Below are 23,241 nucleotides of genomic sequence, written 5' to 3' on the forward strand. Positions count from 1 at the left end.
TACTTTATTATTAATTTTTGTATTTTAATGACCACAAAAATACAAACTATTTTGTAAGCCAAAACAGTTGCCAAATATTTTCGTTCACATTCTTTTCTAGCCATTTGGTTTTATGTGCATTTTCTCCCCTCCTTTGCCGCCTCTCTTCCACACTTTCCTCGGCATGTTTTCCTCACACTCGTTTTTTAACAGCTGTTAGGGCTGTGTGGGTGCCGCATTGTCTGCCGGTTAACATACCCACGCTCTGTAGGCTCTCTGTTAGCTGGAACCTCTGCAATCGGCGCCGATTTCGATTTCTCGTTCGGTTCAAAATATATTCCCCCGATTCTCGCATTCAGTTCTCGGCCGCAGCGCGCAGCATTATACTTTTTGCGTCGGTCGCGGAAAATCGAGTTTTCCTATCTATTTGGAAATTATTCCGACTATTAAAAATTTGAGTAAATGTAAATGGAAGCGAAAGCAAGCTGTGTTTTTCCAGTACTTCGTGAGGCGAGTTTCGTGTGTTTTCCTATATTGTGTGTGAATGTAGTGCGCCTTTTTTGGTTCGCCAATAAATATTAATGTGCATTGTGCCGTTTTGTTGGGTATAAATTAGAAATCATTATTTTATTTGCACACGTCTGCAGTGCGGATCAAAACAAAATCGGGAATCAGATACGGATACAGAGAGAGAGAGACTGTGGAAAGCCAAAGAGCGGCAAAGAGAGTGCGAATAATAGTGGAAAAGAAAGAACAGCTGCCGGCTGATTTGTTGCGGAAAAGGAACAGGCAGAAAGAACCAGAGAAATGTGCGTAAAAGAAAGTAGACTGAACAAAAATTATGAAACACCCATAAATTTAAAAAAAAAATTCTATAATTTTTTTTATTTATTATAACCTCCTGAAATGTTCGCTTGTAAAAAGGAAAATGTGGAAAATTGTTTTAATAAATTTTATAGTTAAGATACTTTTTTATAAAAGATATTTCTTTCCGTGTAAACATTTCTTGTTTAAAAAGTTTCAACAAAAAATCTGTGAGGCTTATGTATTTCTTGGTTATTTTTAGCCATCTTTTATATTTTCACGTTTCCAACGACAGGCACTTTTCCTCTATTATTTATTTTTTACGTCTAGCAAAAGTGCACTTGAGTTTATTTTGGTCTTTTGCCGGCTCTGTTTTTCCACCCATTTTCCCTTCTCCATTCGCTCTGCTCTACTTATTTGTTCTCATTCGTTTCGCATTCCAAAATACCCATGAACATTTGTACATATGTATGTAGTATATATGTACATATTTCTAGTATAAACATATGTAATGCTTTTTTAGTCTACATATTTCGTTGTTGCCAAGCTGATAACAACGACACAGCATAGCAACATATTTTTATGCCATTCGCGCTCTTTTCTGTATTTATTGGATGTTTTTTCTGCAGAGTCATCACATTCTGAGTTTCCATCTTTGAATTCTTGGTTTACAATGCATCTGAGAGTTAAGTCTAAGTTTAAAAGAATTTCAGTACTTCGATAAATATAATACAAAATAAGAATAAAATGTATTTCTATGGAAAAACATTTTATATATTCTTATCCTTTAATATAATAATTATATGGATGGTAGTAGCTATTATATAGAAATTTATTTATAATAACAATATTATAAATATTATTACACTCCTTAAAAAGAAGTACTACTTGCGAAAATACCTAGAATTACATACGTACTGTGTATATGTATTTTAAAAATTTCTAAATAATAATAAATGACTCAGGTGGCCTTGGCTTGATCGGTCGGGAAACGTGTTTCTTCCGTCTAGAGTATAGACTCAGACCCCCATAATATTCAAGCAAACATGCATAAACAAATATTTATAGTCCATACATAGCGCCTATATAAATAAACGTGCATATGTACAAGATAGCTATCTATATGCGGCTCAGAGCGTCGGTCTAAATGTCTAAAAAATGTGTTATTGGGATTAAATCGTCAATCAACTTGATTTCATTATCAATTATCAGCCAATAAATTAAGATATGACCGAGCGGGGGCATAGATACAGCTGCGATGTATCTATGAACATTTATGTAAACATTATACGTTTGTTATCTAACGTGTTTCCATAAATTAAACGCATTTACCTCTGGTCAGTAGTTGTTGGAAAAATGATACCAATTAGTCAGTACACTGAGCAGCAAGTGTAAATAATTACGCGGTAAAATGTGTCATGGTTTTCTTCCTAGAAAAATATGATTGTTAGGGGCTGAATCAATTCCAATTACATATTTTGTTGGGCTTGTTGAGCTCCATCAATCAAAAAAGTCGAAAAGAAATGTCACACCTGCTGACTAGTGTCTATATCACTTTGACAATATAAACCACAAAAACTAACGCTTATTTATACACATATTTTTCCATCTGATAAAATTTGACATGCCCTTGTATACGGAAACGAAAATATTTGATTTATGATGAGTCGTAATCATTAGAGACCTTGACCACAAATCGATGTAATAGTGCCTTTTTTTTGTGATACGCAATTCTGTGGCAAATTATTCATATTTACTATCAGTTGAACAATATCTCAAGTAGCCACACACCAAAAGCTCTGCCAAAAAATCCATTTGGAAACCTTAGGAAAAAAATATATAAAATCGATTTTTAAGCTTATAATTACGTCCAGTTTCGGGGCTGACCAAATGTAGGAAATATTTTATCAAAAGTCTATATAAGGTGATCTCATTGTAGAAAATAATTTTTATTGTAGATAAAAGTCAATGTCACTTAAGTAGTGGGCTTAAAATAATTGTTTAGGTTTTTATAAGACCTACTTTAAGTAGGGCAACTTAAAGTTATGGTGGTCAGCTTAAATTTCAAAGTGAACTTGGGCACGTTCAAAGTACGGGTGTTAAGGTAGAGTTATATCTAATTTTAGTATGTTTTTCTGGGAATTTTTAAGATAAAGATTTAAACCCAGCTGAAAGTACTTTATGACTAAGATGTTCTTTATCAAAATTTAATTGAACTCGGCCTAAGCTTTATATTTTTAGACTCGAGCTCATAAAATTGTGATTTTTTAATAAAAAATGTAATTATATTTCAGCGATTCTAATTAAATATAAAACTTTGTATTAAGCACCTAGACAACAAATTTCTAAACCTCAGACATCACTTTCAGCCCTTTCTTGTTCTTTTTTAATTTATTAATTTATTATTTAATTTCTTAAATTATCACAATTGGCTTGCCTTTTATGCAGGTACTTACACATTATAATGAAACATGAGTTAGCACATTAAATCAAAAGTCTGCAATCAGTATTTCCTGTTTTCAATGAAATCAGGAATCCCAGTGGAGGGTGGACACCCTTATCGACCATCTTGATGGCGCCTCTTGGGTCCCTAACACAATATATATGATTGTGCGTACGAGTATATATATATCAACGAATATAACGAAACCCTCCACGGGCAATTTCAATGCCATTTGTGATTCGAGTTCTTTTTTGGGTTTCCAACATCAATCCCACTTGTCAGTCAGTCAGTCAGTCAGTCGGTGAGCAAAACCACGTCCGAAATTCTGGCAGAAATTTGTCGCAACCGCAAAATGATTTTTGTCTCAATTTCTTGCTGTTCATTTTGTAGCTTTTCCCTTTTATTTTTTGACTCTCTTTTTTATATCATATATTTGCATGTATGTAAATTTACTTTTCCAACTCTTTTATGTAGATGAGCATTTATTATTTTGGCTGCAAGTGTGAGTGTGTGGCCAAAAAGGGTCTGCACATGACGGAATACCTCCCTCAATGTTTTCCAAATAAGATGATGAGCTTGGAATGATGGGGAGTCTGATGTGTAATGTTCCTTGAACTGAGCAAAATTGACTTTGGTAATTGAACATGTCAAGTTAAATTAGGTTTAGGATGAGGAATGTGGCAGCAATTTTAATGGGTATTCAGTGAAAAAACCCCTTTGAGACTTAAAATGTAAGATGAAATTAATTAAAAGTGTAAACTACACTTATAAAATTTGTGTTCTATATTTAAATAAGTACAATTTTTAGCGGTAATTTTTATATAATTCTGATATGTGAACGTTTCTTTCTGATTCGCTAAGATAAGTTTCTCTCTCAATTTAAGGGAGAATTGCCCTTGTTTTGCTAATAAATGTTTCATAATAACCATCGCAATTCGCCCTAATAATCTTACGTTACTCTTAATTAAAGAAATTCATTAAAAAAAAGGAAAATATATTATATATAAATATATAATTTTCTTAGAAATTGATCAAATCACTTCAAAGAGTACTCACCTTACTCACCTTTGAGATAATATCTTTAGTCATGAAAATATAATTCTGTAATTTTAAATTCCATTTATACAAACCTGCATTCCCATTGCATTGACACAGGTGCAGAAACAAAAGTCGTGCCAGTAAATAAATAATATTTTCTATATAAGCTTGAGCACTGGGACTGCATAATTCCAATAAATATTAAATGCCTTTGTTATTGGAATGATTTCCCTTTTTTTTTGAGCCCATTAAACTAGATAACATCTCACCTGTTGGCTACCTCCTGGCATCTGCTTCTGCATTCAACCGTTTTGCATAACTGAATAAAATCGAGAGAATTAATATGAAAAACTATTAAAAACTATTTTTGCTGCAACATGTTCGCGGCAGTAAAAATTATTCACGGATGCAGGAAACCGATCCAAATGAACTTTTCTTTTATTTGACTATTTTTTTTTTTGCTCGTAAACAGTCATTATTCAAGTTAGCATCGACGAAATTTCCATGTACTTGTGCATCTGCTGGTAATTATAAGTATTTTACGATATTATTTGCCTTAAATTGGTCTGGCTGCCAGATGCACTGGCTCAGTTATGGGCCAAGTTAAATACAGTCGTCCACTTTGGCGCTTCGGATAATCGCCTTGAACCAGTTCGAGTGGCCTCCCACCGGTTTGTATTCTGCAGCAGTGGCTGTTGTTGTTGTTGTTGTAGCAGTCACTGATGCATTTTTCACAAATCAATTGAGTTTGATTTGTTTATAAATAATTTCGCCCTGTAATTGTGATGGCATTTTCCATATTCCATTGTGGCGCATGTTATTGATTTGCTGCAGAGAGTGTAACCTCAAAACGAACGGGGCAAAGTTCAGGAACCTGGGGTAACAAACAAAATAGAGTTGAAAATAATGGGCGGCAGAGTGACAAGCAGGAACAACAAAATTCTTTGGTGTTCTTTTTGCTAAAAAGTTTCAGAATAAAATCGATCAAAACCACTAGAAGTTTAGGGTTTATTTTTTGGGTACAGCCATTACAAGAGCAACTTGATTCAGTGAAGGTACAGTTCTATGTAAAGTTACAAAGTCTAGTGTTACCATATTTTAAAGGGTACAGTCAATACAGTTCCACTTTTCTTCTCTAAAGTACCATCATAAATGCTAAATTTTTAGGTTGCATTATAAACTAAAATTGAAAATTATTGAATAATCTTATAATAAGACTTGAATGGATACAAAAAGTATATCAAGGTTTCGCTCCCTCAGTCAATGCAAATCTTTCTTTTCCAGGTACAGTGCCTTGTATTATAAAGATAAATATAAATTATTCTGACGTTTTTCAATATTTTCTTTTGCTACATTTAGCGTGGACAGATACCATACATTTTCTTGGTATCTGGCCAAAATATACATCATGCATTATATATATTATATGTACGTATTTGGTATGCTCAATTGGTTATTTTTCGCCAATCTATATAGTATAGGTCTTTTCGAAAATCGTTTGACCTTTGAAATATAAATTGTTTCCGCCAGCTAAACTTGAACTGAACCCCCCGGCCATGAAAGACCGAAAATCCTTGCCACAAATATTTACGTTTGGATCGGGAATTAGTCGCCCGCCCGCACTGGCCAAAATTAACACAAAAATTTATGGTTGAGCAGAATCGAAGGGTGCAAGGGGCGTCAATCCGATTCACGTCTATAGCCCCAGGGGCGTAGGCGAAAGGGGGGACTCTGTAGACCTGAAGCATAAAGTAAACTCAAATTAAATATTAACACATTTTGCGGGGTGTCTGGTGGCCGGCGATGTGCGAAGAAATCAATTAAATCGTGGCGCAATTCATTCATGCTCAAGGACTTCTGGCCATGGACTCTCGGGTCAGAGTTGTGGCAATATCTGAGGAGACAGAGAAAGAGATTCTCCCACACAGTGGGGCTAAACAAAAAAAAAAAACTTTTGAATTGATAATGCAAAAAGTTGTATGCACTTTTATTATTTATTAAACTTCAAGGAAGTTGCAACTTCAAGGAAGTTGCAGTCAAAGAGTAGCCTTGCAACAGAAACTTGAGACGGGCTTCCTCTAGGCGTCATAAAGTTTTTTATTCACTTTTTATTTCTTGTTGCTTAAAAGGAAAGCAGAATGGAAGCATTATATTTATAATTTTCACTTAAAAATATTTAAAAAACGTTAACTAAAACCCTAAAAACCCTTTAAGTTTGAACAGTTTAATCTTGTTAATTTCCACAACCTTTATCGAGCTTATTTTCCACAATCTCCACTGTTCTTTGGTTAAGCAATTAATTATATCAAGCGATTTTGCACTAATGCCACTCTGTATTCAGGCAGATTTTGTGGGGAATTGTGTTAACGATTCAATTTAAGCTGGTTTTAGTTGGTTAACTGTGAACAGCCGTTAATCGAAGTCAGTGAACTTGAAACTTTTGTGGTCGCTAATCTAATCACCACTTGTCGCCCCCAAAAATGGGTTTAGTAGTGGTAAAATCTAGGAAAATCCCAGGAAATTCAAAGCCCTACAGCAAGATCAACAAAAGTAAATTGGTCATCAATTTTATATAACGACAAATAACAAGATTCAATTACGCGAAGGGAACTCGAGTTGGAAAATTACATAGGAATCGGTTCGGTACATTGCCCTCCAATTTATCAGTTTCCCAAATGAGATGTGTGACACTTGCGGGGGCCAATTGCTTTATATTCCGCTTATTTAAACACTCGATAGATAAGCCTTGCTGCTGCTTCTACTAATTTAATTTCGCCAATAACTTGGAATCAGTTCTTATCGCGAGCGCTGAGGACCAACTGATGGCAGAAACTCGACATTCGTTTATTCTGGTTTATTGCCATGTTTACGATTGGTATCAACTCGCTAATTTCGCATGGCGCTAAGTGCACTGGATCCAACCAGTTCGAAAAATCAATATTGTCTATCGAAATGCTTGATATAAATTTATATAGTCTATAGATCTTAAAGCAAACCAAATGGCCAAGTGGGTAAATAATGGCAATTTAACTTGACTTATTGCAAATAGATTGCGAATTAACATTGGAAATAAACGGGAGCTTTTTCAACTTTGTTAGAGATTCAGGAATTATTAAAACTTAAGTCATTTACATTATTTTATTTTTGAATTAAATGTTATAAGAAATAAAAATATCGGCGAATTTGATGTATACATTAATTATCAAAAAATCAAAACATATCGATATTATCGATATAAAATATTTATAACCATATTGATAACACTATACAAATAAAATATAATAATATTTCAAAATATAATATATGATATAAATATATTATTTAATGAATGATCTATTTTCTGAATACTTTACTCACCTGATAAATTAAATCTACACCCACTTAAGTCTGGATTTGTAGAAAATCACGTGCCAAAATCAATTGAAAACTGCGCTTCGATTTTAGCACATTTTATATTTGCACAGTGCCCCCAAAAAGAAAGACCAAAATCAAAGAGATTTATCTAGAAACCGATGCATAATTAAAAAACAAATATAAACGTGTGATTTTTCGTTGAATGGGTCTGGTTTTTGATCCAGAAGTCTTCAAGCTCAGTTAAATTCGTGGGTTTTAACCAGTTTCAATTGGTTATTGCGGCAGGTCGGTCGAGTGAGAGGCGCTGTGTTAAAAAAAAATCAAGTCAAAAATCGAAAATAAACATTATTTTTAAACTCTTTCCTTGCAGAGATACCCAACCAAAGAGCAAACCGGAATAGAAAGGAAGAGAAACTAACCACAATAGAAGGACACTAACTAGCATGCCAGGATCATAGTCAGGGAAGTGAGGAGGAACCCAAGGTACACACAATGAGTAATCAACGCACGGAGCAGGACTACGACAGTGCCACTCCGGCGCTGCAACAGCAGATGAATCTGGCCAGGCGTGCCTGCTGGAGGAACAAAATCCCTCCCAGATATCCCCAGCTAGCTAATCCCGATCCAATTGCGGAACAACCTCCACCGAGCGATGAAACCAAAACACAAAACACAAGAACAAGAACACCAACAACCTGCACATCCAGTCGACTGAGGGGTGGACTTTGGAGCAAAAGGATGCTGCTCCTTGGCTTTGTATTCCTCATCCTTGGACTTACCCAGGGACGGCCCAACACGAGTGCCGTAAACGTGGGTACAGGCAAGGATAGTGCTGCGTCTGCGGCTACGGATGCGGTCACCCAGCTAAATGTAAGTACCCTGAAAGCCATAGCCAAAATCCGAGATCCAAAATTCCAAATCCGGTTGAACAGCCATTAAGTCTGGCATTACCGCACATCCGGTGTTCGTTGTGTGCAACGAGAGCTCTTTACTGGATTGCAATTTACTGAAGGACTTCACTTTCACAGTGGAGCTTTAGATAAAGCGAATATTTTTAGGGGACTATAAAATTTAATGGGAATTTATAAGAGTAGAATCAATCAACTTTTTATGTAGAATTATACATATTCGAGATTTATGTTTTTTGCTTACTTTTACTTCATTTTTTATTGGATTGTCTTTGATGTTTTTTAGGATTTATTTATATCTTTAATATCGTTATTTTTCTTAACTGAATTCATACATTATTCATTAAAGAGAGATTTACTGCCTTTACTTTCCCTTTTTGCTAGTTAAGCTTTCAAGTGTCATAAACTAAACTCTTAATTGAAGCAATTTACTGATAAATCTAATGAAATATCGACTAGTTTATGTGGGAAACATCTCAAGATGTTGTGTGAACTCGAACTTTGTCTAAGGCAATTCAAGATTTTAAGCTACGTTAGGTTCTGTCAGCTTTCTAAATGGATTTAGGTTTAGAAAAAATATTTACACAAATTTGAATTTATTTTTTCAAAGATTAAAAACTTCAATAGGAAAATAAATTTAATTTTAAAATATTACTTTAATAATTTTTCGCATATACTTGATTTTTTTTACATCCAAATTAAAAGCTTTAAATAAAAGCTGAAGTAAAAGTGGCAGGTTTTCACCTTTAACTTATGAGTTGTAAAAGGAAAACCTTTTTGATGGAGTGTCAGTTTCAACCCATGACCAAAGTGATCTAAACAGTAACCTCATGATTTCTTATCGTTATTCTGCTTAAAGATTGATTTACAAAAACCCACTTTCTGTTTAGGGAAAAAAGGTTTCTGTTGCCCCTATAAATAGATATCGATAATGAACTTGTAGACGAAGCCCCATTTATAATTGTGGGAAGCCCCAATTAATTAGCATTTATATACAAATATATTTCAAGGCCTTTAGAAAGTAGTATCAAACTGATTAACCTCAGTGCGCGATTTAATATTCATTGAACCGCTGACATACAACATGCCAAGTGCCTCACACTGACCTAGTTCAACATTTCAAATGGGTTTGTTTCGGAGTTTTATGCTCAGACATTGTGGAAACGCTGACGATTCGGTCGGCAAACAAAATAAAATAAAAGAAAAGCGCTGACACTCCGTGTTCTGTTCGCTTGCTCGCATGCGTCATTAATGGAATTGATTGTAATTTTCGATGGCGTGTGTTACCCACAAATGAAGGAACTTAACCCCGATATTCCCATCGCACCAGTCATGTCTGGGGTCTGGGGTCTGGGATCTGGATTTTATTTTCCGCAGTTTAGCCAGGCCACATGTAAATATTTGATATTTACTTTGTCGGGTATTGGGAAATTTACCAGCACAACGCTAAAGCGCATTTATCAATTATCTTCTTCCCCTCTCTTTTACACTGATGTTTGCCAATTATAAAACCGCTAATGCCTGAATTATTTTACATTTCCTTCCTGCCCGAAAACCAGCTGCCTCAGACAACCGCCTTGGATATGGATTTGATGGAGACCACGCCCCCACTGCGTTTGCCACGTGCCGAACCACTGAAATCTGGTGAGGATGAGAAGGCCAAGGATGAGGATGGCCATGGCAGTGATGGCCACAAGATGACCCGGTATCAACTGTCAAGCGTGGATTTTGGCCGGGTTAAGACGCCATTTATCATTGGTATATGGATACTGTCGGCCAGTATAGCCAAGATTGGTAAGTAAAGTAGTGTTTCTATTTAAATTAATTATTTTTTTACTGAGCTTAAAAGTAATTATTTGCATAATATATTTTTCTTATTTTTATTACTTGTCAAATGTTCAATATTTAATTATATGCAAAAATAATTTAAGTTGTTTTTAGGGCCCATTAAAGTATGAGCACTTAAAGATAAATGATTCATTAATGAGCTGAAATTACTGAAAAGTCTATAACAAAAATATCTCTTAATTATATTTAACCTCAGAAACTAAGCTGAAACCTTAAAAAAGTAAAGTTGCCTAATCAGCGGACAATCAGTGCTTTTTACAGAAAAAATGAGGTTTCCCCTAGCTGCGTCGCGCATCCTTTCCTTTTCCTTTTTCCCTTTGGAGCCAGAGCTGCTTCTGCTCCTGCTTCTGGGCGTGGGTGTCTTTATATTTTCCCTGAGCTCTTGTTGCCAGGCAAAATCAATATGGTTTATGTAATTCCTACGACTGGCGACGCCATCATCGTCATGCAGATTTGCGTCAAGTCGTCGTTGTCGTCGTCGTCGGCGACGTAACGTAACCGTATGTGTCTGTTCCGTGGGTGTGAATGTGAGTCCCGGCCGAAGGACATTGCATAAGACCACGCGTGTGCAACAAGCCGCAGAACTTGGGGCCTTGACCCTGCCCTCCCCCCGAGCAACAATTGGGCCTGCCAAAAGCGGCTTGTGCATTTATCATTTAACTCCAAGCCTCTCGAGACTTTATTACCTTTTCTGATTTTCAGATTTTCTTTTTTTTTTTTTGGTAGGGCCTCGGGGCAAACAGGTTTATCTAGTGGCCCTGCCCGTAACCTTGGCTAGAGAGAGTGAAAATCCATTTTCCGCACACACACCCATCAAGGACGCTGGCGCCAGGTCCCTGTTTTTCCATTACAATTTCTATTTTCAAGTGCGACCGGCCGAAGCGAAATTTTCCGCTGCAATTGAATCAGTGGCCAGCGGGCAGGAGAGCCCAACAGGCCCGAAAATAGCGCTTAAATCATTGCGAATGCCGTTAAAAAAGTGAACTTCAACGAAGGCCGATTGTAAACTGGAGAGGCTTGGCACTTAACGAGGAAATGAAGGGGAGTGTTTACGGCCAGATAAGAATTGCTGGCGAGGGAAATGTTATTTAAGAACCTAAGTTTCAGGGGCGAGATAGTTATGCAAGTTTAATGTGGGTTGAATTTAATTGTCAAGGATAATTGCGGAATAACTGAAAGTCCTTTGAAGAGATATAGGGGAGCTTCAGTTATATAATATTTAACATTATCTACAAATGTATCTAATATATTTAACATTTTATCAAGACCCCTTCCTTTGAATACTTAAATTCCAATATTTCCTATCCCTGATCTTAAATTTCATCCATTAAATTCCTAATAGAAAAATGCAAATTAAGACCTTACCATTTTTTGTGCAAATATTTTCCTCCTTTCTTTATTTTTTCTACCTTATTTACGAAGCATAATTATCCAACGGTTTTTGGCTGCCCTTGAACCCAAAATATTTCCTAAAGAAAAAGGACTAGAAGCCAAATGGCAGAAAACAACAAAGGGAGAAGAGGTCAAAGGGCAAAAAAGGCTACCAAGAAATTGCATGCAAATTCCCCATCATTCCGAAAACGAACGGGAGAATATTTTCGCTTTTATGGCTGCGCATTTCGTAATTAAGGAAAATATTTTCGGGCCTCCCACACACACTTGTAGTTACACCAAATTGCGTTGCAGAATTTCCCTGTTTATCTAGTAATAATTTGTACTTACTATATACAACTTTTTCTGTAATGTTTTGCAGGTTTCCATATGACGCCCAAGCTGCATCTGATATTTCCAGAGTCCTGCCTGCTAATTGTCGTGGGCGTGGTCATTGGCGTGGTGCTGTATTTCTGCACAGATGTTGCCGTGTCTCCGCTGACGCCCAATACCTTCTTTTTCTATATGCTGCCACCGATTATCCTGGACGCAGGCTACTTTATGCCCAATCGATTGTTCTTCGACAACCTGGGCACTATCCTGCTGATGGCCGTGGTCGGTACCATCTTCAACATTGCCACCATCGGTGAGTAAAACGGAAACTTGAGTAGGATTCGGTCATTGTCCTTGGGGGAAATGGAATTGTCCTGTCTATCGTTTAGAGTTTGATGGCTTAATAAACAAGGGTGGAGACATGTTGGAGATGGATGGTTGAAGGAGAGGGTCGCCTCGGGCCAACGACATTCCGTGTAATCCCATCCATCCAAGTCCGTCAGGCTGAAAAACGGCCAATGGAAGTTGTCGTCAATAAAATATATTGTTTGCTTAGGTGGGGCCATTGGTAAATGTAGAGTAAACTTGGCTTAATTTATTAAATGCTATTAACTCTGTATTAGAGTAAAGTAAATAAATATATTGGCAAAAGGATTTTAACAGTTTAGGTTGCCTTTTTCTAAAGAGAAGTTTTTTTTTACAAATAATTTGTGGCAAAACTGTCAGGTGCCAAAATCAATATTTAAACTCCTCTCAAGCGCGAATAGCTTATACTTAAAACAAATAAATATGTAAATAGTACTTGTCAACTAGTTAACAATTACAAAAAAGGTGTTGCTCAATGCCAGTAATTAAATGGAAGCTGAATCACTGGAATTACTTCCATCTCCGTTGTATGTTAACCAAAAGCATTGAAATAATGAGGAGCCATTTGTTGTGTTGGCTAAAAATAAAATAAGACAATCGTTAAGGTTTTTTTTTGTTATGCTACACTCACAAAAAAGCTAAGCTCTTATATAAAAAAATCCTTGGTAAAAGTAAAAATCTTTTTTTATATATTTTTTAACCAATACCAAACTCAGATCCTAAGATTCTCCATTAAAATAGTATTTTTCTTTAAAAAAAAGTCATAAAATCATTTAAAGAAAACCCCATCTTCCGAAACATATTATACATTATACTTGATATACTTTATTGCAAGTGCATATATATAAATTAAACCGGCACGCGAGGGGGCGTGGCAGCATCATCGCCCCCAACTAGATGACCGCTTAGAAGTGATTTACACGAGAGTGTAACAAAGCATGCGATTGATGTGAATGGGGGAAGCTGCCACCGCTAATGTTGATGGGCTCCGATGACAAACAAAAGGGGGAGAGAGTCCGTGGGCAAAATCCGGTTGATGCAGTGGAAAGGGTTCCGGAGGAGACGCCGCCACTTAGATGAATGATCGCGCCACCGCCAAACGCGAAGCGAATCCGGGGGATACACGCTCGAGTTGCCACACTTACCCGCTCCCAGAAGCGAACGAAACAGACTTGGCAATTACTTATGCTTAACAAATTGGATTACATATCACACAATGAAAGCCGACAACGCCGCTCTGTTAACTTATCTCTCGCGATTCATTCGGAAAAGTGGAAATTCCATAGCCATTATTCATTCGTCCGCGTCAGATATTTTATTATTGTTATGTAATAACATAAAAACAAAAGGCCAGGGAGTTGCATAAGCCTTAATTATTTTGAACTGGCTTTTATTGTTGTGAAATTACGTTTTAATTGTTGTCGATTATCATTCATTCTGAGGAAATTTTGAAAAATTAAGTCTTAAAAAATTAAAATAATATTGCGTTGAAGCGAAAACTAAGCTATTAAAATGTAAGCGTAAGGGCACGCACAAAATCTCTTATTGTTTTATCTTCAAACATCATTTTATTGAGGAATTATTCACCAAAGTACATATTTTCTAAAGGCAAAAACTAGGTTATCTCAGTGTACAAATTACCATTCACAAATTGAAACTTTTTGAAGGCTTTTCCCAGGCTTACAATATTTGTTTTTCTGCATCAATTTGTGGAGCCAATTTAAAGAGCCGCCGCACTGGCAATATTATGGCAAACATTCAATTTGCGTTGTGGCAAATTAAATTATTCTGGGAAAGAAGGCGCTTATCAATTGACTTAAGTGACTTGGGGGATGCATTTTGAAAAACAACAAGCCTGGTTGGCGCCTGCCGACTGGCAGCAATGTCAATGCCACATCGATTGGCTGACTGGCAGTGGTATCTAATTAAGTTCAAGTCCAAAGGAGCAGCACTCTGGGAAATTAATGGGTTGGAAAATAAATTACACTGCACTCACTGATTTTCCTGCATTTTAATTTGAAGGTGGCTCCCTTTATGCCTGCGGAATGATGGGAATTTACGGGGAGAGCGAGACTCCCGGCCTGATGGACGTCTTCCTCTTCGCCTCGCTAATATCCGCCGTGGATCCGGTGGCTGTTCTGGCCGTCTTTGAGGAGATACACGTCAACGAGATCCTGTATATTGTCGTCTTTGGCGAATCCCTGCTGAACGACGCCGTTACGGTGAGAGGGCTTTGGGTTTATTGATGAGATTTTGCGGTCGCGGATATTGGTTGTAATATCGAAGCAATTAATGTTTGCCTTTCCCCCCGCCCTTAGGTCGTCATGTACCACATGATGGAGTCCTACAATGAGATTGGCTTGGACAAAATCATCGCCCAGGACATAGCCAGCGGCGTGGGTTCATTTTTTGTGGTTGCTCTGGGTGGCACTGCCATAGGTGAGTGGGTGTTTTAGGTGCTTTTAATTGGATTTTATTTTTACAAAAATTAATTGGAATTTTATTGGAAAAGCTTTATAGAATTTTGAACATTTATGATAGAATATTTGAGATTTTTAGTTTTTAGTTAAACTCTTAAATCTTAATAAAATAATTAGAAAATGTGTCAGAAAATAAAATTTTCAGCATACTTTTGATCAAATAAAATTCTTAAAAAAATAGTAAACACTTTAGACTTATTATATACCCTTATTTATATTAAATTTATAAAATTATTGTATTTCTAGGCATCATCTGGGGCTTCCTCACTGGTCTGGTGACCCGTTTCACCGATCATGTGCGTGTCATAGAACCCATTTTCATATTTGTAATGGCCTATTTGGCCTATCTCAATGCGGAAATCTTTCACATGAGCGGCATTTTGGCGTGAGTATAGAATATTATAAAAATTCATATAAATATTTGATTAATTAATGCTTTTCCCCCCACAAAAAAGCATCACATTCTGTGGTATTACAATGAAAAACTATGTGGAATCAAATATTTCACAAAAGTCGCACACGACTGTTAAATATGCCTTGAAGATGTTGTCGAGTTCAGCGGAAACTATCATATTTATGTTCCTCGGCGTTGCCACTGTCAATAATATGCACGTATGGAATACGTGGTTTGTGGTTCTCACTATTGCCTTCTGTTCAGTGTTTCGTGTGATTGGTAAGTATTTAAAAAATACAATAATAGTTTACCTAATTAATTAAATACTTGTTTAATTTCAGGTGTCATCCTGCTCTCGGCTCTTGCCAATAGATTCCGCCTACACAAGTTATCCCGCGTGGATCAGTTTGTGATGTCTTACGGCGGTCTGCGTGGCGCTGTGGCCTTCGCCTTGGTGCTACTGGTGGATGAGAATGTGGTCAAGCAGAAGAATATGTTTGTGACCACCACAATAGCTGTGATCTACTTTACTGTCTTCCTGCAAGGCATCACCATCAAGCCGCTGGTCAAGATACTCAATGTGAAGCGGGCCAATAAGCGTAAGCCCACTATGAATGAGCGTATTCATGAAAGGGTGAGTCTATCCTCAAACAGGAAAATATAAAATTAAATTAATATATATTTTTTCTATCCAGTTCATGGACCATTTGATGGCTGGCATTGAGGATATTGTGGGCAAGACGGGCAACTATAATGTGCGTGATAAATTCAAGCGTTTCGACAATCGCTTCATTCGCCCGTTGCTGATCAGAGATCTCAAGGTATATTTATGTAGTTTAAGTTTTTAAAAATAATATAGCAACCTAAACTGCCATCCAGGAGGTGAATGAGTTCCATTTACTGGATCGCATTCCCATGCAAAGCTATGAGCGTGATTTGGACAAGAGTAAGAGGTTAAGGGGTTCGCTAGATGGGCAGAATTCAAGAACTGGAATGCAGCGTCGTGATGCAAGCATTTCCAACAGAAAAAAGTCTATCAAGATCTCCTACGAAGAAGATAATATTTAGTAATAAGTTTATATATATATCAAAATTAACATTTTCTTTAAAACTTTTGTTGTATAAAATTTTGTTTAGGGCGCTGAGCCGAAGATCATTGAGACGTACTCCAAACTGACAATGCGCGATGCCATGGAGGTAATGAGACGGAATCCATCGACTATTGGCCAGATGACGGGCACTGAGTCGATGAGCGCCCTGTTCCGGAACTATACCAATAACTATATTGGCGGCAGGTGGGCACCGCCAACCATATACACCACATGGTAAACGAATTTTGGATTGAATATCGATATCGATACACTTGCCTGTACTCACACCGAAATGATCGTATATATATATATTGCATGAGTACGAAATAAATTCGAAATTAAATGTAGTTCAATTTGACGGGAACTGTAGCATGAAACTGCACAAAAGTATAATTTTTAAACAAAAATTGGCCACTAACACTTGACAAACACAACGTAATGAGAGGTGTCACAAAAGTCTGTAGTTAAATAATTTTTAACTCTTACTAAAATATTTATTTTAATTTCTAATATATAAAAAAAATTTGTAAAAACTCTTTGAAACTCTTTTTTAATTTAAAAGAATTTAAAAATATTTCCTTGTAAGTAAAATAAAAGAATTAATATATAATAAATAAAAATAAACTCAGTAAAGCTATTTTTTAGAGGTATTTCTAATATTTAACTAATTTTCCTATAGATTTAAATGTGACACCTCTGTTATTTTATTAACATTATATTTCTGCCTATATCTGAAATTCGTTTAACCACTTTTTTATATTTTTTCTTCAACTAAATATGTACTATCTTATACACTGAAATATTTAAATACTAACACATTCGATTCACCTTTTTAGTCCCAGTCTGACAAATCTAGACAATACTTGTTCACGTAATCTGGACATGGCTGAGCTGGATTACAATCCATCCAAGAAGGATCTGACTGATGCCAAGATCCATCATCTGTTGGCCGAAGAACTGAAGCCTTATAGAAGGGTATGTACTATGGCTTATATATTATCCTATCTTTCTCTTGCAATAATAAAATTTTGGTTGGATATTCTATATAGCAAAAACAGTTTAAACCTTAATTATACCCTCCAAAAACGATTATTCACGCAGCCCAAAAGTCTTTGCCTTTCCCGTTTCTTTTAATTAATATTTGATACTTGTCAAACTGTCACTGAAAGGGTCGTGTTATGCCGAGTTCTACTGTAAAATCACTTTCGAATTATACTTTATGTTCTGTACTTTGGGCATTTAGTTTTCTCACACACTTTCTCAACGCTTCTTGCTCTGAATATTTATGAATATTGATGGCCAAACCGCTCTGACTCTACATATCAATAATATAGATATATGTATATCGATATATTTGTAATTAATCGTTTATTTAATTTCTTTCCCGTTGTTTCGATAACTCAACATCTCTCAACCTCTCGACAACAACGTGTCAATAAAATATAAATCAAAACCGCTTCAAACTTTCGTGTGCTAAAAAAAATATAACAAAATTTCGATCAAATGTCGATAATTTTGAAAAAAAAAATATCGCGATATATAAAGGCTTCAATACAAATGGTACGAATAAATTGGTTCATTGGTTTCTGTTCTAATTAATTTGATCTGTTTCTTGGTTCATTTTGATAAGCTCCTTTCGAATTAACAAATATGAAACCTTTGTTAAATGTTACACGTTGTGTGTCTGTACTACTTACTCTTTGACTGCAAAAAATCTTTTAGTTCAACCTTCTAAATGTGTCTTCTAATTGGTGTCTTGATAATATGTTAATCTTTAAATAATGGTAAACTAATTTATTAAAGAGAACGCAAAGCTTAATTCTGTCCCTTAACCATATATTAATGATGATTAGGGAGGGCTATTAAAAAGTATACTCCTTATATGCAATATATTTAATATAAAAATTATTTTTCTAGTGAGAATTATAAACTTAAAAAAGGCCAAAAATTATTTATATATATTTTTTTATATTCTTTTAAATTTGTTTGGCTATAAAAAACAATATAAAGCTGGGTTCTTCAGAGATATATAAAAGTCCTGATTTAAATATTTAATAAAAAAGTAGAAAATAACAATAAAGAGTTGCCAATTTTTAAAGTAATTTTTGAGTAAATTAATACCATTTTAAAATAAATATTTATTACCTTTAATTAATATTCCTACTACTATTTTTTTGCCAATGCCTCAATGTTTATTGTAAAATTTAATGTAAACACTTACCAATAACACTATTTATAACAAATATATTTTATTCGCAATTAAAACAAGTAAAATTTCATCAAAATACATTTACATTATCCGAATTTTTAAAATTAAAAATACAAAAATATATTTTATTTATTCTAAATTCTTTAAATACAGCACTTTGATATCAAAAAACCACACCAAACACAAAATAAATATCTTGTCTGCCTATATTTGTTGTGTTCACCGTAAAGAAATATAATATTTATGGGATGAAAGAATTTTGAATAGGCTGAGCACTTGATTCAATGTTAATCTCTACTCATAGGATGTACAAATGTTTGGAAGGCCGTTTACACTTACTCAGTTGTTGTTCTTGTGCAAATTAATCGTACTTTATATACTACTCCCTACTATTTGTATCTGTCCTATACTGCAATTAAAGTAACTCCTAAGCTACTTACATCTCTATCTCTATATTTACATCATTGAGCTGGCATTTTATGATTTTTGAAACCTAATTTGCTCCATCCAATGTTTTTACAGCACCGTCGTCTTAGTTATAGCCGACACGCAGTAGATGACAGAGATTTGTCCACACAGGTGAGTAGAGAGCCACAAAACAAAATAAAACACCAACCAACCAGCAATAACTTGCTTCTCCAAATTTGGCTAGAAACTTGTCAAAAAGCTACAATAAAACTACAATAATACTCTTCTCCTCTCTTTTGCAGGTCAATTACAAAATGCAAATGAATTTCCGGCGCATGTTCAATGATCGCAAGCATCACAAGCGCAGCAAACGTGGGGCCAGCAATAAGGTGAGGCATCTCGTGCATAAATATGTATCCCAAGAATCCTATTTTAATGGATATCCTTAACGTTATCCTTAGGAGGCCAAGGAGAATGTCAAGCAGAATCATGTCTCGTTCCATGATTTCCAACAGAACGGCACCACCAAGCAGCTCACCAATGGTACGGGTTCGAGTTCAAACCATTCACGAAAAAAATCTTACAGAAAAAGACATACTCACAATTCACTTAACAAATATCGTAGATTAGAAATAGGTAAATGACGCTAAAAACAGCAATTAAATCTTTAATCAAAAATTGAAAAGACAACAAAACCATGTCGTAGAAAATCTCTCAATTCGAATTGTTTGTAGCTTTCTATTTTATTTTATTATCCTTTGTCCAGACAGCTTAAATATTTTTTAAAAAAATATTTATAACAATCCGCTGTCTTTACGATTCTTAAGTAGTGACTTTTAGTTTTTTAAAAGTAGTTTCATGCGTCATACTAACCTAACTCATCACCCAAACTTTATTATTTAGTTGCCATGTAAAGTACTCTACTAAAAACCTTTTTATATTAGTTTCTAAATTATCAGGGGTGTCTTAGAAAATAACAAGATTTTTGAAATCAAATTAAACAAATATTTTTAAGCCTCACTTAATTTCTAAGGCACCCCTGTTTATTAAGTGTATGCTGGAGAAGTTTTCCAGGTGTAAAATTGACACCTTGCAAACTTCTTCAAAAATCATTCCTCAAAATTAAGTTAATAACCGGAAAAATGATTGGACAAATTTGTATTTAATTGGTAACTAATTTGTTTTCTACCAAAACCTTCTCTTTTTCTTCCCCGCATCGCTCACCCATCCAAATGATGGCAAATTTAAAAAACCTACACAAAAAAAAAACATGCAAAAACCCTTACACACACACACACACTATTGGCGAAAAAACTCAACCAAAATTTGTGCACTAAACCAAAAAAATAATAATAACAATAACACCGACATTCACCATAATCTACTGCCTGCAAACATTGTTTTTATAATTGCTAAAATTAACCCAACTTTAACTGCAAATAGACTATATTAACAATGTGCTTAATGAAACAGCCGACGATTGCCAACAGAATCCCAACGAGATCAATGTTGTTGGCCCCAGCGACGATTGGGATGATGGCCTGACCTTCACCGCCAAATCATCACGTAAGTGTTCTCATTACTCTCCCTCAGCCCCCATGCGTGTGTATTTGTTAACACTTTTTATTTTTTGTAACTAACATTTGAGTTTTGTGAGAGGTTGTCTACATTGAGCATAGGCAGCCCTTTTAGGTGGTTTTTGGTTTCCTCTTTTTTAAAACACAAATTTCTAGTTTATTGTAAAATTTCTTTAATAATGGTGTCTAAAAGTATGCTTTAAATAAATGAAGCACCCTTTTTGGCGCTTTTTTAGAGATTTTAAATCTCTAGAAATTATCTGTGCAAGTCTCCTCTTTTATTCAACTTGTTATCAGATCAGTCATATGGCAATATCTGATATATATATTCTCCATCGCCCACCACCAAAAAACTTGTTCGACTTATTTGTTTTGTTCAGTACACACAAAAATGCCATCATTTTATATATAACTTTTCTTTGCCAAAAAGAAATGAAAGCAATCTTCAAAAGGTTTTACAAGTATCTGTACATATCATATATATATATATATCGACTAGTTGAGTAGACTGAACAAGGTTTTTGTAGTAGGTAAATATTATAAATATAATAAATAAGACACAAAGAAAGCTTTGCTAGTCCTTTTCAGTTGATTTTTCTTAACCACTGTTAACCTTCTGTTTTTTATTGTATTTCTGCATTTATTTTTTTAACCTAAACTCTTAAGGAGAACCTAAATAAAAGCTATAACAACGAACTTTCTATATATATTTTTTCTTGTTTTATGCCTTCCCAATTATTTCGAAAAAAAAAACATCACTAAAAAATATCAAAAACACAAACCAATAAAATGTTGCTGGGCGCAAACGAATGAAAAAATATACGAAAAAAAATACCAATTACGATTAGCTGACTCGGATCGCGCCAATAACAATTCCCTGATAGCCCACATCCAAAACCTGCCCGGCTTCGATGCCTCCAAGGCGCGCATCGTCGTCCAGCACTATGCGCCGCGGGTCGACGACAGTCCGGAACCAGAGTTAGACTCGCCGGATCAGGCCGTCGGGCCCACGGCCGCCGAGCTGATATTGCCATGGCGGCGGGATCGTTCATACCAGAGCATTGGTAAAGGAATCTCACACAAAACAGATCCACATCAGAATCACCAGCTCAGATCATGTTTCACAAGAAATCAGCAACATTTACAACATTTCAAAAACAGTTTTTGGATAGAAAGCTTCACGCACTTCTCACTCATTTATATACTATACTTAGAGTCATGAAACATTTCAAAATTCTGCTTAAAACAATGTAGGGAAACTGTCTAAATAATTTATTTAAAAGAAATAAGGGATTAATTTACATATTTAAACAATTTTTTATCATTTTTGAAGTCTAATGATATTTAAAATCCTGTGAGTTGTCTTAACTTAAGATCAAATCAATAAGGACTTACAAAGGAATCGCTTTAAAATCATTAAAAGCGTTGCTTAAAAGTATGCTGTACATTTTTATAGATTAAAAAATAGCAAACTTTAGAAGAAATTTGGGATATTTATGTATATTTAAAGCCTGTGATAATCACAGAATACTTTTAGGTTCTGTTCAAAGTGCTTATGTATATTTTTAGCACTCCTAAAGTCTAGTCTAGTGCTAATTGAGCTTCTCAATGATAGAACCCCCACTTTAATAACCATTTGTGATATACCCAATTTCGCCCACAATTACACCTCTCGCTCCATTTACCAATCATTACGTGTACTTTGACCTCATAAAAAGACAGTCATTAACTCGTTTATAGAGTGCCTTAAGCTTAGTTGAATATCAATCGTATTTTGTGCTCAGCACTTTGCGCGATTACCTCGTTTCTTCCGTTCCGTTCTGAGTTAATCCATTTGAGTTAATCATTTAGTGCCTAATACTATTATTTTCCTTAACTCGATTGAATCCGATACACCTATTTAGCCATGCTAAGTGTTGCCTAGACGTAGCTGCCCATCTAATTACCAATAGTTGTCATTGCCATTGTGTTCGTGCGTCGTCGTTTAACGTCAAATTGCTCGTAGAAGGCAATCGCCATTGATTGGTAGTCGCTAGTCTCAAGTCCACCACGAATGCAGTTGCCAAGTTACTTATTGCCAAAAAACAAAGCTCGAAATTACCTGCATTTTAGAACCATCAACTTACCTAAAACCAATTTGAAAAGTCGTCACATTTTAAAACAAAAATTTCGATATTACTAAACTGTAAAAAAAAACGAATACAAACGTCGAAAAAAAGCATGGCATTTTTGTGCATGACCAAATTTTTTCTTGCTTTAATTTTGTGAATTTTTATTTACCTTTACGTTTTTTGTCCCCTTAAAATCGAATAAATAAGCAAGAAATTAAATAATATTTAAGGGAGAACATAAATAAATGGGTGGAAGTCGATTCTGGAGTTTTATAAAATTTTATTTTGTTATATTTTTTGTCGTTCTTCAAAAATATATATATAATATTTATATTAAATTATAAAAGCAGGTTTTATAGAATCAAAATATGTTGAAAAAGCTTTTTTTCTACACAGATTTCGATTATAACATATTTTAACTCAAGATTATTTAGATTTAATAAACTTAGGTACTAGGTAATAATAATAAAAATTATAATAATGAATAGCATTAATGTTTAATATAATCGGGAGTCGCACAGAAATCA

The 23,241-nt window shown here is 35.1% G+C and overlaps 1 protein-coding gene across 23 annotated transcripts in view; it reads left to right on the plus strand.

Annotated features, from left to right (window-relative positions):
• Positions 1-336: 336 nt before the first annotated feature.
• The window catches only part of Nhe2 (Na[+]/H[+] hydrogen exchanger 2), a 31,085-nt gene continuing 8,180 nt past the window's right edge, over positions 337-23,241 (plus strand). For 2 of the 23 annotated variants that reach the window (XM_070285684.1, XM_041776199.2), the window contains exons 1-18: positions 497-788; positions 7,989-8,488; positions 10,086-10,320; positions 12,128-12,391; positions 14,467-14,666; positions 14,763-14,883; positions 15,171-15,309; positions 15,380-15,597; positions 15,660-15,952; positions 16,014-16,139; positions 16,456-16,643; positions 17,246-17,384; positions 17,955-17,969; positions 19,141-19,197; positions 19,329-19,415; positions 19,491-19,569; positions 20,500-20,592; positions 21,452-21,667. In XM_070285684.1, coding sequence (XP_070141785.1) covers positions 8,111-8,488; positions 10,086-10,320; positions 12,128-12,391; positions 14,467-14,666; positions 14,763-14,883; positions 15,171-15,309; positions 15,380-15,597; positions 15,660-15,952; positions 16,014-16,139; positions 16,456-16,643; positions 17,246-17,384; positions 17,955-17,969; positions 19,141-19,197; positions 19,329-19,415; positions 19,491-19,569; positions 20,500-20,592; positions 21,452-21,667 — 2,848 coding nt within the window. In that variant the 5' untranslated portion in view covers positions 497-788; positions 7,989-8,110. The other 21 variants (XM_070285763.1, XM_017176578.3, XM_041776200.2 and 18 more) reach the window with 18 other exon arrangements.

Source organism: Drosophila kikkawai, chromosome 2L (genome assembly GCF_030179895.1).
Source record: "Drosophila kikkawai strain 14028-0561.14 chromosome 2L, DkikHiC1v2, whole genome shotgun sequence".
Taxonomy (NCBI): Eukaryota; Metazoa; Arthropoda; class Insecta; order Diptera; family Drosophilidae; genus Drosophila; species Drosophila kikkawai.